The following is a 16,994-nucleotide window of genomic DNA, read 5'->3' as shown; positions in this document are numbered from 1 at the left end:
ACTACTCGTCCCCATTCAGATTGGTGAGTTCAAGACCACCAAGGAACTTGTTGATTATGGTGCAAGTGTGAGTGTTTTACCGGAGAGTGTGTATGACCAGTTTAACTTCGGGCCTTTACAAGAGGTTGACACCACCTTAGTGTTAGCTGATTTCACTCGAAGACGGCCACGGGGGAAGTTGGTTGGTGTTGCGGTAAAGGTTGGTGATTTTTAATATCATGAAGATTTTCTTGTTCTTGATTATGCACTAGCTGAGAAGGAAGAAGAACCATGGGTGATATTGGGGAGACCATTTTTGGCTACTTCAAATGCTCAGATTAACTACCGAGAAGGAACAACTTGCATAACCTTCGGTATCCGTAAGTTAATTTTAAGTATATTTTTAAATTCATATGATTATTCTTTTGAAAATAAATAATCTAGGTCATGTGCTACTAATGGGGGTCTTCCTCGTACGTGTGAGGATGACACCAAAAAGGAGAAAAGTGTTGTTTTTGACAGGTCTAAGCGTGAAAAAGAGAAGGAAGAGCTAAATGCGGTAGATGCAAAAAGTGGAGCAACAGAAAGTTCAACAAACAATGCTAAGACGGTGATGGAAGTGGTGGTCGATGAGGAAAAGGATAGACCAAACAAGAAGAAACCACCAAAGAAGGAGAAGGTAAAGAAACCACCCGGATTCGAGAATGAACAAATGAGGTTGGCATGTTTTGGGCCTAGGTGGGAGACATTAGAGCTACCATTGTGTTGGAGAAGTAAAAGAATGAGGTGGAGGAAGGTAAGCAGTCCATTAGACCACTATAACCACCAAATCAGGTAACGGTCTGGCTGAAGACCTTAACAAAAACTTAGCGCTGATCGGGAGGCAACCCGGATTTTATTTTTAGTTTGTATTTTGTTTTATTAGTTCGTTTAACCTTTTTATTTCAAGTGTACCACTGTAGCAAAAGTCAAGTGTGGGGATGCCACACGGAAAATTCAGAGTTTTATAGTGTTTCAGTGAAAGAGTTTTAAGTTATGAGGTTTCGGATATCCGACGTGCTTTCATGTTCCTTTTGCTAGGTTGATTCAGGTACATGTATATTTATGTTGTATCTGAACTTTGTGGGTGTAGTTCCCTATAAACCCTCACGTGACCTCACTCGTCCACCCGGGCTACCCGGGGGTATAAAGGGCTTGTCGCATATGCTAAATGCAATTGTGATTCCTACGAAAGTAAGTTACGTGTTTTTTACAATTTTACCAATTTAACAAATTTTTATTATGAAATTTATATAACTTGGCCTGGTAATGAAAACTAACGGTTTTGCAAACGGTTTAAAAGATCTATCCTAAAGTTGTGAGAAGCGTGCTTTTACACGTGTGAGTGTTTGCAGATTCTGTTGAGTGAATTGAGGAGCCGGGTTCGTTGAGTGCAAGGACGAGTATATTTGAGTGGCTTATTTTTCTTATCAGGTGATTTTGTTTTCATAATTTTTTTTGTTTTATTATTAAAAGTGTAATTGTATAGTTGTATAATTTTTAGGACCATCACATTAAGCCCATTTTAAAATTTATAATCAGTAATTTTAACCACGTCCTCAATAATATATTTTTAATGCTAAATTTTAAACATTGAGGACAATGTTAACCTCAAGTGTGGGGATGGGGTAAAATTAAAATTTTTGCCGTAGAGTGCCTTGATTGTGCAAAATCCGGAATTGTAAATAATTAATTATTATTATTAATGCCAAGTAGAGGTCTTTGGTCATGGTCAGTTTTTAAGCTTCTCGAAAGTCTTCCCATGCAAATGTTTTTTTTTAAAAAAAAAAGAAAAATTAAAATGGACCGTTTAGATGGGGATAACGAGTCATGGGGACGGGTACACATGTTTCATGTCGGCAACCTAATTCCTCCGGTACGTGTGTAAGATTTGCTTTATATATAATACACATGTAATATGTAGTATATACACATGTCATTTGAGTGTCATTATAGAGAGTAACCAGTATGCCCATAATATCTAGAACTTGGTTGTCTCATGCATTTCGAGATCTTAGCTTTCCATGAATGCAAAAGTGATACAGACAATTAGGTTAAGCCTCGTCTGGATGAGTACGAGTGTGGGTATTGGGGGTTGGGCCTCATACGTTTTATATATGAGCGTAGATAATGAGAGGGGCGGGGCTTGGTTCCCTTAGAAAACATTGTTAGACCTATTCTTTCATTAAATCAACCCCAATGTTGTAGTGTTATATTGCAAGACGATCCGGTTTAATAGGTTTCTTTGTAATTGTTTTAGTATGTATCAGCAGGATGTATTAAGCATTATGTTTGGAAAAAAAAATTGTGTTAAAGTTGCAATGTTCAAGTATTATGAGTTTGAAAAAAGGAAAAAAATATAAAAAAAAAGTTAGTGATGAAATCAGTTGTTTATGTCATCGTTTATTTAGTTGTTTTGTAATAAGCCAGATCAGATCGTTTGAGCTACTTTAAAAATTCTCTTCCATACCCTTACACTTTGCCCCATTATAACCCGTTTTAAGCCCACTTGATTTGCATTTGTGTCAAAGCATTTATATGGGTGGAGATATGACTTTCTCCCAAGCTTATTAGATTGTGTTCATACTTGGTATTGAGGGCAGAGAGATACTAGCACATTTTTTTTGCTAGTCCAGATATTAAACAGAGTGGAGAGATATTATTATATGAGGGGTATGAACATGCGCGCCTTAACCGGAAACAAAGTACACTCGTTTGGACGGTTTCATAGTTTTAAAACGTATCATTAAATTGTTTGGTGAGTTATCAACCTTGACAGTGTTAGTTCTTAGGAATTGGGTATGACCTTATACCTCACTAGTATTAGTACTGATAATTAATGAACCATCGATCGAGGTGTATGTGTTGCATGAGAGTTTGCTTGAGGGCAAGCAAACGATAAGTGTGGGGATGTGATGTATGGGTAAAAGAATCTGTTTATAGTGTTTAATATCGTGTGTTTTACTTATTTATATGTGTCAAACACGGTTCTCGACATGCAAATTCAAGAACTTGGTAACCGTGTTAACGAGGTAACCACTAACTTGCTTATTCATATGAGTTCTTTGAGCCCTTGTCTTAATTTTGGAACCTTTGATAAACTAAATTTGCTAAAGTTGGCCGAGATGTATCCATGTAATTTTAATATTGATGAAAAAAACAAGCTTATCTATGAACTCGGCGACTACATTGTTAATGTGAAAGAAGATATACGGTTTGACGACTTGAATGAGGTAAGTGAGCTTGCCAAAAATATGGTGGAAACAAGAAAACACATCGATTTCCCGTTGGTGTATCGTTTAATAAAGTTATTGTTAGTTTTACCGGTTGCAACGATGAGTGTTGAAAGAAGTTTTTCTTCAATGAAGCATTGAAGACGGAATTGCGTAATAAGATGGGTGATGGATTCTTGAATGATGCATAAATTTTTTACAATGAAAGAGAGTCCCTCCAACAAGTTTCTATTGAAGATTTAATGCAACGTTTCCAAAAGAAACTCATAGAAAATAACTATAAGTAAGTTTTTTTTATGTTTATTTTAAAAGAAAATCGTATCTTTATTATGTATGTTATCCTTTCTATGAGGATGTTTGTTTTTTGTTAATATATCGCATTTATGTTATGTAATGAACCTTACCCTACCCGAACCGTTGAACCGACCTAAACCTTTGAATCGACCCTAAATTTGTTTGGCCGGTCGTATAAAAGTAGAGCATTTAAAAACAGTGAACCCGTTGGAAAAAAATCATGGATCTGCCCCTGAATAATGTAGAAAGTTAAGGATAATTGTAAGTTTGAAAATCATGGTCGGTGGCGTTACAAAATGTTTTTTTTTTCAAACATGCCTTTTTTACATGTTTCTTTCTTCTTTTTTGTTATCAAAAGTTCATTTTACGAATCTATTTTTTAAGTTTGGTTCGGTATCTATAAAGAATGTAATTGATATTGACCAAAGTTGTATTGACTAACCATAACAACGCATGGATTTTTATCAATGCCATGTTTTACCATTTTTATTATTTTAGATATATATGTTCATTTTTAGAATTATATTTTGGCTTTAGTGTCATTACTGTAAAGAAGCTTATAACTGATACTCATCGAATGCATGTTACGTTGATCATAGTTATACGTGCACGCTGAAACCGTTTTTGGTGTTTACAGATTTGGTTTTTGGATTCAGTGACGGTGTTGTAACAAACTTTAACATATACCGATCAAATTCGCATCACTGCACCGCTGCAACGCGAAGGTTTTGTTACCATATACTATGAAAATATTTTCCGGTTATTACAAACCATTAAATATATACATCTCGATTCCGCTAAACTATAGAATTCAAATCTAAAGCTCATAGGTACCATGTGAAAAAAAGAAATTTAGTGTGATATATACGAAAAAATCCAGAGCGACCCCTATAAAATTTTGATACCAACTCCTATGAAATACCAAGAAAGGAAGAAGTAGAAAAGATATAACAGAGAAGAAGTATTATTGCCGGAAAAAAGTTCTATGTGGATGGAGAGGGAAATAAATATTGGAGAAGACAAGTTCGTTTTTCTAATAAGAATGATATATTATTAAGTGTATTTTTTTAGACGGTTTTCCTAATTTAATTTCTAATTTGACATTTTCCCCCCTTTAATAATAATGCGTAAAAAATTTATATAAACTAAGTAACTTTAGTTTTACTTGGTTAGTTGGTTACCGGCTAAGTTTTTTTGGAGTTAGCTAGTTTTATACTTTTATTAACTGTTTAGTTATCTTATTATTTTATCTTTGTATTTACATAAAAATAATACACACACACATACACACGTATGGTCATATGAGTCAAGTTAAAAGTTTCTGGTGATGGTACTGTCTTTATTTAAAGAGTTATCGTATATGCAAATAGCTAGGCTTTTGTGTATGTGTCGGTGCGCCTCGTGATTGACGTAATTTTGTTTGTATTCATGATTTAATTTTGTTCTATAACTTATTTTGTGTGTCCCGACCCGACCCAACCTGAAAGTACTGAAAAAATTTAGTAGTCAATGATAGACAACCTATCACGAAATTTCCGACCCCTGTGAAAAGATTTCCTGGGTCTGCCACTGCTACCATATATACATCTTGATTCCGGTAAACTAAATCGTTGGATGTTTTGGGGCCGGTCAATGGGTGATTTGTTGGATGATTTGAAAATTGAGAAATGAAAGAAAATTTACAAATAAACAATGCACTATTTCAAAGATGATTGAAAATGTTAAAGCTGAAGAACCAAGGCAAAAGATCCATATAAATGCTAAAGGAAAGTTGATGTATGTTAATTTTATTAATTTTCCTTTCTAATTGAGGTTCCTAGCTATACTAGTTTGATGGTTCTGGTTTTTCATCTAATTGATGTATTAAACTGTATACATAAATTATGAAGTGAGTTCCCGTCATACATCCATAGGGAGATAACAATGTATATTTTGCATAATTTCACCCGCTAAGTTATAGTATTGTGTGTATTTAAGATTTTTAAATCAGATATTTTTAATCTATCTTTAAAAATGAACATGACAAGTACAGAAAACCTATTGCCATTCCAGGAAAATACATTCACGCATTTAACCCGCCCTTAGAAAGAAAGCAACAGAATTAACAAAAATAAGATATACTAGTAATTGTACATATCTGTAATGGTGTATATATATGCGTACATGATTCATATAGTTTATGCACCTTCGGCCATGGCTTCCCAATAGTCTTCCTTTTTCTTGTGTACTCTCCTAGTTATTTTCTCAGACCATGTGTAGTCATAAAGCTCCATAATCAGGGGTTATGCGTCACGTGGCGCCCAGTCAGAGTTATGATTTTGTACAAAAACAGGCTGTAGTCATAACTCTCCACTACCAGGGGTTATGCGCCACGTGGCGCCCAATCATTATTAATTTTATTTGTTTTTAAATACTAAATCATTTAAATAAATTAACATAAAATTAAAAATTACATTAAACTTCCAAATAAAAAATACATTAAACTAAATTAAAAAAAAATACATCAAATTAAAAATAAAAAAACATAAATAATACTAATAAAACTAAAACTCATTTATATTTTTCTAAAATTTTCGTTCGTCGAGTGGCTTTTAGAGATTGGACTATCGGATCGTCTTCGGATAGCTCGTTTGATAAAATCTCGATGTCTTTGTCCATCTCATTCCTTCGAAGTAGGTCGACGGCGTCCAAATTTACTTGAAGTCGTTGGATTCCAAGTTGGTGTAAATCTTGGAGTCGAGAGTTCATTAATTGGTTATTGTTTGGAAACATGATGGTAGAAATATTAGTGTAAAAGATATATATATTTATGTAAATTGGTAGATTGGAAGGAATGTGTTATAAAATATGAGTTTGGTTTGTTTATATAGTATAAATATAATTAATTAATTTTTTTTTAAAAACCCCAACGGCTCCAAGACCAACGGTATTTTTTTTGGATCTGCGTGTCATTCTCGCGTTGTATCTAAAACGCACAAAAAAAAAATTTAAACATAACGCAGGGGGGCGGTGTACCCCCGCGTTTTCAACATAACGTTGGCCAACAACGTGACCACTACACCTGGTCTCAGTATCTATCCATGGAATCTCGGCCGTGAACTACGACGTAGTTCTCGCATCCCAAACCATCCCGGCGCCATCAAATTTCAGAACGTTATAGGCGGGATTCCATTCACTAAACAATTAATGGGTCAGGTCAACAACTACCTATGGTCCACCATCCTTAAACAAACCACCCCCGCTGACAGAAATCCCATAGCTGTCGTAAAAGTTAACCTCCAGGCTTTTATAGGAGGTGAAGCAGTCACTACCGGTAATCTGATTAACGTGAGCTTGGTTTATTTAAACGATTACAACGGGCCATTGGACTTCAAAAAGGAATTCATGTCCCTTATGGGCCATGAAATGACCCACTGTTTCCAATGGAATGGGGCCAATACGGCCCCTGTAAATGTCGTAGAAGGGATCGCGGATTATACCATCTTGAAGGCAAACCTGTACCTGCGTTATATGCACGGCATGGATTGGGAGATAAATGGGACCAGGGGTATGATGTCACAGCTCGTTTTTTCCAATACTGTGACAGTCTGACTCCGGACTTTGTGGCAAAGCTTAACAAAATGATGAGGAACAGTTATGATGTCTCCTTCTTTAAAAATTTAACAGGAAAGCCCGTGGAGCAACTGTGGAAGGACTACCAGGCTAAATATCCAGGAGTGAAATAAGTGAAGACTAATTAATTATAAATATTAATATCATGCATGTGTTTGCATGGTGTACGTGTGTGGTGAAATAAATGAATTTGCTAAAATTATTATCGTTTTAAATCATATAATCCCGTATTAATTAAGTGTTTTAGTAGTTAACAAAGTAAGCACGTTAGAGCATCCACAACAACAAACACATATAAACCGCCACTTCATCGCCACACCATATTTTAAACTTTTCTCAAAAACTCCACTTTCTTTCACAACAACAAACCTTTACAACCCTATTAAAAAAATAATAAATATGTATGCATATGTGTATATTATATGATATGTGTGTATGAGAGAGAGGGTGGACCCACACTCTAAGTTTGCTACAAGTTTGTACTGGCAAACCTTCATCAATCCATAATCTTCTACAATGGTGAAGTTTGATTTCTTCCAAGTTTGTAAGATGTCACATGGGATTGGACCTTGGGAAGTGTTGCCCGTTGTGGATGCTCTTACATGTATGTCAAGGCTATTATTACATTCTACTTCCTATATATGCTGATTAAAGGTTTTGTAACAAACTAACAAAGTATAAAAATCTGAAACTAACATTGATTATATAGTTTCTATTCATTTTAAAACATAACATAGCTAGCAGCCATATTGGTCGGCACATTATTAACCGCACTATCATAATTAGAAACAAAGGTTAATGATCTGAAAAATACAATAGTAGCTGCGCTGTAAAGTTTGAAGTGTACGTTCATATACAGTACGTATTCGCACATATAGAACTTCCTGTCATGTGTATCTATATAGGATCGGTAATTATACAAGGTTAGCGCGCAGATTGTAAACGGATGTGCAATTGTTGCATATGGAATGTGATCAAGTGTGCCGGTTGTAGTAATTAACTTAAAAATTTGAATATATTTATATAGATTGTGATGACAAGACAGAGTACGTATATGCTGTGGACGCGGATCATCATATATGGGTACTATCGTCATTCGTAACAGTTCATACTCTTCTTTATTTATCGTCATCACTTCAGTGTTAATTTTCATGAATACGTCGCTTGTGCCCTTGGAACTGTTATTCTGGGACTACCATCACGGACCTGCTAATCCTGTTGCAAAGCCATATTGGATACACAATCTACTCCCTTGTGAATTTATTGTCTACTGGGACAACGGTGCGTACGTGGTACAATATATCTGCCAACTAACCTAGTGTAGCATCTACAGATCAAACCACATGAGATAGCTGCTCCTTAATCAATTTGTATTAAAAATGTGGCAATGGGCCACCATCGCGTTCTTCATCATGTTCCATCAAGCTTTGAATATGCATGCTGACATTATCCTTAATTATAATATATGTTTTAATTGTGGGGTTTAATTAAATATACTACAATTAGACTAAGTCATTTACGCTTATGCTCACTAGGATTTGTTTTTTCTGTATTTGTGTTGTTTTATCAAATAAACTTTAATTTACCAACCTTTATTGATGACCCTTTCAAAATTAAGTAAATAAGCTGCAGTATATTATCTTATATGCATGCTAGATTGTTGATCATGTCATTTTCAGAGATGATGCAGAAGTATTATTCGTAAACTGAAACATCCGATTTTTATTTATATAATGTTAGCTTTTTTAACTTCAATTTATTTTTGGGTATATCAATTTGCTTTATGGTTACCCAAATAATTTAAATATGTATGCTGTTGAAAAAGCTAGGAAATTTTCTCATAAACTAACTATATATATATATGCAATTGCGTACAAGGGATTCTTGAGATTGGGGAGCGTTGGAGCATCGTCGTTATAGTTCCAAATACTCTAGGTTTGCGAGGCCGAACCAAATAGTTGTTATTTGTCATTGTCTTATTATGGTTATCGTTGCGTTTGTTTAAATCTTGTTTTAGGATTTTGAAAGTTTTTATAATCAAACACAAGAGGATGGCAAACTTGGTATATGATAGAGAGATGAACTTTCCATGTCGACATACCAAGTAACATTCATAATGCATATTAAGAAATATATAACCGCAAGGTAAACATGTTGAAAAAGAATTGGCCTCTATACCATTCACTTACCAACACACATGAAGAAAAGGAGAAGGGAGACACATCTAACTTAAAATGATATTTTGTTTTTCTAGTGGAAAAGCTAGAGTCTTCAGTTGTGTTCCACAAATAAATTAGGATATATATGTATGTCATGCAAAATAAATAGAGTTAAGGGTCGTTTTATACGTAACATCAGTATACAAATTTTATTTACAACTTGCACCCATGAGGTAGGGCTTACGCTTTTAAATCTTGCCATACTTTTGCCAATTTCACTAATCCAGTTAAATTGGATTCTACAATCTCATGTTATATTCTGCAATAACATCGAGATTGTTAATATCATTGAAAGATCCATTCTCGGGACTTACAATTGGTATCAGAGCCTTTTGAAACATTCAAGGTATGGGTTTGATATCAGTGATTCAGGATTTTGGTTTTGAAGATTTCTGGATTTCTTGGTGAATTGTTCTTAGTGTTTTTCCGGTAAATAGTTTATCGAAGAAGTAGAAGTCTTATTTATGGCTATAGATTTGTTTGATTTGGAAACTATTTGAATCCCATAATTCATGGAATTCAGTTGGTTGCAAATCAAAATTTGTCAATCTTGTTCTTGGCCAAATTTTGTTCTATTTCGGGTTGATTTGAGGGTTCTCAGCAAATTTCAAGCGTTCTCGGCTTAATTTCATTGTTTCCAGCTAGACTTTTGGGTTCTTAGGCAAAATTGTTGATTTTCGGTCACCAAGTGTTCTCGGTTACAGGCGTATTCGGTCTCACAGAGTTCTCGGCTAACTTAAGCTCGTTCTCGGTCAACATTACTGCTTTCTGCCAAAGTTTGTTATCGGCTGAAATTCACTTGGGCCTGAAATTTGGGCTTTGAAGAAACATTTGACCTAATCTTATTGGACTAACATCACTATTACTATTACTGTTTAAAAAAAAAGGAACAAGTAACCAATGGTAATGGATCATCAAATGCTACACTACATCAAGAACTAGACTCCATAATGGGAACTGCTACTCGCATACCTCTTCTGCTGTCTCATGAGGGGTTTAGCGAGTTGAAGTTTAGATTTGAGAAATATGTTAAAATGAAATATGCAAAAGTTTAGAGAAGTATTGTTAGAGGTCCTCAAGCCATCACCTACCAACGTGAGAACTCTCAGGAAGTTGCTGTAAAGCCTGTTGAACTATTTGATGATGCTGATTTTGAGAAAATGGAAGAAGATGAAAAGGCACTTTCAACGTTGACTATGGCACTCTCACCTGAGATTGCACCTGAGATTGCCTTGGGATTTAGAGAACTACAGTCTGCTAAGGCTCTATGGGAAGGGTTGATTGAAGTATATGAGGGTAATGATGACATGAGGAGGAGTCGTCAAGATCTGTTGCGAGAAAAGTTTAACATGTTTAATCATGTTCTGGGAGAGTCGTTGGAAACACAACTGCATAGGTTTATATCTCTTGTGACTGAGATGAGATCAACAAATATCAATCTAACAGCAGCTGAAACTAACAATAAATTGGTAAACTCTTTGCCTCAAAGTTGGGATATGAACGTTGCAGTAATAAAGAACACAAAAGATCTCCACAAGCTAACACTGTCTGAAGTTATGGCAATCATAAAAGCTTGTGACATGGATGACAAGAAACGTGCTATAAACTATGCAAACTCATACAATGCAGCCGGCTACAGTGTTGCTTCCAACAATACACTTATTTCACAAGACAACTTCTCAATGTTCAAAGCTACTCAGGGACAACAACAATTTCTACCTCAAAACAACTTTTCAATGTTTAAATCCGCTCAGGGTCAATTCTCTCAAACTTCACCACAAACAGCTCCAGTGTCTTTGCTAAACCTGCCCAACCACTTGTTGCTACCGCTGCTACTGTTAAACCTCAAACATCTTGTGTATCTTCTAGTCAGAATTCCAGTCATATTCCTTCTATTTCAAAGGAAACTCAAGAAAACATTGCTTTGATTGCGGGGTTCATGAATTGCTACAACGCATTCCTTGCTGGAGATCTGGTTCAACCAGTAGTTGCTGCAGAGCTTGATAAAATTCATCATGATGATGTAGAAGAAATGGACATCTCTTGGCAAATCGCCATGGCAGTGTTTCGGTCTAAGAAATTTACTAAGAGAATGGGCAGGAATAATTTGAATGTGCCAAATAATCAGAATGTGGGTTTTAACAAGGATACTCTAAGGTGTTACAATTGTCACGAGCCGGGTCACTTTGCTCGTGAATGTACCAATCCAGCAAAGAAAGGAAACATGGAAAGGGCGCTGGTACCAGTGGGAAGTGCTAGAGGAGAAAGTGGGGCTAGTTCGAGTGACGGTGACCGGGGTTTGGTAGCTCAGAAATTCTCCTGGACTGATCAGATGGATGCTCTCAACATAAGTAATCAGACTGCTAATTTGCATATGTTGAAGATGCTGCTGCTGAGGAACAAGTTAAGAAGCTTCAATTTGCCTTTATGGCTTTCACTTCTTCCAGCTCATCTGAGGTAAGTTCTCAACTATGTTCTCAAGCTTGTATTGATAAAGTAGATCTCTACAAATCTCATAATAGTAACTTGCTAAGAGAAATGGAAGTAGTAAAATCCGAAAATTATAATCTCAAGAAAAATGAAAGAGCTTTCAAAGATAAAACAGAAGCATAGAAAAAGGAGATTTTTCTAAACTCAAATATGACTTAGTTTAAAATGTTGTCACCGCCTTAATGACAAACAGAAAATTGTTAACTTAACTGCTGAGCTGGAAGCCTCTAAGTTAGAAATTTCAAATCTAACTAATAAATTTAAAAGGGCTGAAATAGACTTTAGAAAATTTGATGGTGGTAGTAAAGTAGTCAATTCCATGATTGAAAATCAATTATGGTGGAAAGAAAATGAGGGTGAGGGTATATGATATAGCCATGTACCCCCACCATACAATGACAACTATACTGGTCTTCCTCTTACGAAAGAGAAGGAAGAAAAGGTAAAAGACATGAAGTATGGTAAAACCAGCTAAAAATGACAGAGTCGACTCAGTAAAGGCCACTACGTCCACTTCAGTAGTGAACGATTCTAATGTGTCTGCCTCATGTGCAGATAAAGTAATTATTAAGGATTGGACTGATGAGGATGATGATTCATGTGTTTCAATTAATAAAGACATTAATTATGATGTTCCTTTAAAATTACATGTATTGAATTATGTTATTCTAACTGTTAATGTGGGCTCTGGTTTTAAGACCAAAGACAATTGTGTGGTTGATTCCGTTAAAAATTTGAATTCTAGTGATGTTGTTTTTAATAAGTTTAAAAATTCGAAAAATTCTAATAAATATTCATTGCCTTAGTTTGTTAAAGAGGGATGCTCTAATGACAAACAGGGTAATAAGTTAAACTATGTGTCAAGCAGTAAACACTAGGCAAAGCAAACTGGTGCACACAACTGGTCCAGAAAGGGAGTGGACCAAAATAAATACTATATAAAACGTCAAACCTGTTTTAATTGTGGCACTCCTGGTCATATTGCAAGAAATTTTCCACACCGTCCATATGTCCCATACTATGAATTCTAACAAATCTGGTAGGTTTAGTCCTCATCAGACCAAGCCTAACATGTTTCATAAAAGAGGTAGAAACGGTGCTTCAGTTTCAAAAATGAACACGACTTCTAAACCAAAACAAGTGATAAAGACAAAGTCATTTGTGTCTCCCACTTGCAAATCAAAGACCAAGTCATCCATTCGTACAAATAATGTCAAATCATACAATGGTAGACATGAATGGTTGCCTAAGTCTCTGGTAAAAGAGGCATCAAATTCCATATTAGATGATCGAAAAGACATGTCATGACAACCCGTGGCAACTTTAGATGAATCAGGTTCCCCCAGTGTAACTATGGACTGGGTACCAAAGTTTAACTAATCTCGGACATCGTGAAGGAACAGATATGGAGGAATATCATCAGACCCTGGTATATTGATAGTGGTTGTTCAAAGTACATGACAGGAGACATTTCACAGCTACACACCATTCAAATCTTTAACGGTGGGTATGTTTCCTTTGCGGGAGGAGAGGAAGGGAAGATTACGCTAAAAGGTACTATAAGTAATGGTGTTCTAAAATTTGAGAATGTTAATTTTGTTCTTGAGTTGAAGCACAATCTGTTGAGTGTTTCACAGATCTGTGATAAAGGTTTCTCCACTCATTTCACTAATAAAGAGTGTCTGATTTTTAAACATGGTATCATTATACTAGAAGACTGGATTCTTGTTCGATCACAAAAAAAAGATAATACTTATATGATCGACGTGAACAAAAATGTTCCTGATGAAATAACCTGCTTATTTTTTAAAGTGTCAGAACATGATGCCATGCTTTGGCATCGTCATCTTGGTCATGCAAATGTTAAACATTCAAACCGTCTTGCTAAAAACGACTTGGTGCGTGGTTTACCCGTCAGATAATTTGTTACTATTGAAAAGTGTGTGGCCTGTTTCTTGAGTAAACATAATCGCAAATCTCGTAAGCCAAAACTGATTAATACCATTTCATTAGTCTTTCAATTATTGCATATGGACATGTTCGGTCTAGTTCATGTTTTGATTCTTTCGCTCAGCTCTTATTGTCTCGTTGTTACTGATGACTACTCACGTTTTACTTGGGTGTTTTTCTTGTCAAATAAGAGTGAAACTCCAGAATTGATCAAAAAGTTCATGGTATTTATGGAGAATCATCTTTATTTAAAGCTGAAAGGCATTCGTTGTGACAATGGCATGGAGTTCAATAATGCTTCATTGAATTATTTTTGTGCAGAGAAGGGGTACTTCGACAGTACATTTCTGCTCGGACACCGCAACAGAATGGTATCGCTGAAACGAAGAAACATGACTCTTATTGAGGCATCAAGAACTATGTTGTGTGATTCAAAACTGCCCTTATTCTTCTGGGCAGAAGCTGTCAGTACGGCGTGTCATGTACAAAATCGTGTGCTGATCAACAAGTCACAAATGAAGACTCCATATGAGATTGTCTATGGTTACAAGCCCACTATAGCACATTTAGGGTGTTTGGTTGTCCGTGTACTATACTGAATCTTGAATCAACTCCAAAATTCGGAGCCAAAGCTGATGACTGTTATTTTGTCGGGTATGCTAGTCGCACCACCTATAGATTCTACAACAAGTCAACTAAGCAGATACTAGAATCGTATGATGTACGTTGGTTGGAAGAAAATGAAACCAATGCTCGTGTCGGTCCCAACTGGTTGTTCGATTATAATGAACTGTTTAGACTCTTCAAGATGTTTTAGATTCCGAAAAAGATGGTTCACATGTTGTTTCTCATATATCCCTAGTTCTGGATGATGACTCATCAGAATCAACGGATACCACTCAACCATTGTCAGGCAATCAACAAGAAAAGACTCTCGGAACGTGTCTCCAACAACTACTACAGAAAACTCTCCAATAGTTGAGGGGGAGAGTCCTATTCGTCAAATTTTCGGAAGCACCTTATTTCCAGATGTCATTCCAAATGAATACATTGCTAGCACCTCGTACTCACACAGTACAACGACATCTGGATGGAATAACTCTCTCACTGAAATCCTTGAAGATCTCTCAAACCAACCTACCACCAATTCTGTTCCCGAGCAATCCATTCCGTCAAGAATTCAGCGAGATCATCCAATTGAAAATGTCATGGGTCCTCTTGAAACATGTGTGTTCACCAGAAGCCAGACCGGACATATCAACAGTTGTGTGTTTTCTCTTTCCATTTATAGAAAGGTTTAATACAAATGTAAATCGATTAGGGTTTCTTGTAAGGAATGTTATTGTTACCCAAATCCAATCTGTCAAATAAATCTTGAAACCTTGCCCCTTTAGTAGTTTCCTCTTCACCGGTTTGGTTGCTTGGACCTTCCCCAACATCATGGGAAAACAACCATACATGTTAATGACTGTACTAAGTGCCTCTTTAGCCTATTAAATCCATATGATTGGCTAAGTAGTCAATTTACTATCATTTCCCAAATTAAAAGTTTCAGTCACCCCAATTACTCTTAGCTTCCAGGTTAATGGCTAATAATGTTTTTCCGACCCAGGTTGATACCCGAAATTTTTAATCCAAGAATCCTAGATTCCCCAAATTTTCAATTATGAATAAGTTCTTATCATATTCATCTTTAACATCAATAATTCAAAGATTCAAGTCCATAACATCAAACTAATGATCAACAACTAACCAAAATCCTTTCTATCATCAAATCCTAACTTCAATTCCATCCAAGATTATACTAAATTATCAAGTAATCCAACAATGCTTATAATCAAACTTAGCAATCAATGTATGTTCTTCAAGATGAATGTATGCATGTATAAGTGAGTTTAATCCCTCTTTCAACCATGCATCCTACCTTGTTTTGTTTATTTTATAACATTTATATATGTATTGTGGTTTTTTAATATATAATTATTGAGTTTATATTACAAGGAGAAGGCCTAAAAAAATTGGCACGAGGCATAATGTTTTAATATCATTCTCGGAGACGGCCCTGCCTAGTAGGCAGATATTTACCCATTTTATTATACTTACCCTTATTAAATTACTATTTAACCCTTATTGAAATTACAAATTCAAAATAATCATATTAAGAAAAACATAATCAGATTAAAGTAATTAGAACAAGAACTGATTTAGCGGAGATTATAGCATTTTCATTTTTTATGAAATCATATCACATATAACCATATGCAGATTCACACACTGAAACCCAAATTGCGAATACCTAGTTCTTTAATCTAGTGAACGCCGATACACCCCAAAACAACACCAAACCCTAAATCAGAAAAAAAACTAGCTATAATAAGAGCATTGAGTCACGGGGGTTCAAAGTGACTGCGGCGGCGTCTCGTTCACGGTGGCAAGCGATGGCTGTTTTGCACATGCGGCGATGATCTTTTACATTGGTGTTTGACTTGAAGGTGAGTGACAATGGTGGTTTAGGATAGAACCGGAATGTGATCTTCTGTATGTACATAAGAAATTGTTGTTGAAATTTTGAGATGATGTACCAGATTTTGGAGATTTGCAATGATTTTAATGGGGTATTTCATTTGAAATCAATATGTGGATGTTCATGAGATTTGATTTACATGACAAAGGGGGTAAATGGGTAATTTCATTAATAGAGGTATCTTACTTAGGATATATATATATATATATATATATATATATATATATATATATATATATATATAAATATAAATTCCTTTTCATAGAACAAATTTTAAAAATTTGAAGTTATGTGCCATTTTCCAAATTCACAAAATACAATATGTTAATTACTGTTTGTATTGCTTTTGTTGGTCATCTCTTTGACTTAAAATATTTGTATATGGTACGTTAAACGAACCAGACATCAAATAATGTTTTTTCCATCTTCTAAAATTTTACTTCAGAAAATAATATTATTGTTTTAGAAGAAATCTTCTTTGAACTATGCCCATTTATAGACATATTAAAGGAAACCTAGGTTTTATTAGCAACAGCTATAGTGCTAAACTTCTTAATATTTCAAATGCCCCCTAGGATTTGATGTTTTAACAAGAGAAAACTATGATTTGACTCCTTGAGTAATTTCGTCGGGGGCACCATTAACCCTTGAAAA

General features: G+C 35.3%; 1 protein-coding gene across 1 annotated transcript; it reads left to right on the top strand.

Annotated features, from left to right (window-relative positions):
• Positions 1 to 6,731: 6,731 nt before the first annotated feature.
• On the top strand, positions 6,732 to 7,270 carry LOC143594448 (uncharacterized). The gene is made up of 2 exons (XM_077073765.1): positions 6,732 to 7,092; positions 7,212 to 7,270. Exons 1-2 carry the CDS (start codon positions 6,732 to 6,734, stop codon positions 7,268 to 7,270), a joined length of 420 nt encoding a protein of 139 aa, XP_076929880.1.
• Positions 7,271 to 16,994: the final 9,724 nt, after the last annotated feature.

This window comes from Bidens hawaiensis, unplaced genomic scaffold, assembly GCF_021521415.1.
Source record: "Bidens hawaiensis isolate Kalapana, Puna unplaced genomic scaffold, B.hawaiensis_p1.1 tig00043650_1, whole genome shotgun sequence".
NCBI classification, from domain to species: domain Eukaryota; kingdom Viridiplantae; phylum Streptophyta; class Magnoliopsida; order Asterales; family Asteraceae; genus Bidens; species Bidens hawaiensis.
The sequence above is the reverse complement of the archived record's forward strand: the minus strand, read 5'-3'. Positions and strand labels throughout refer to the sequence as shown.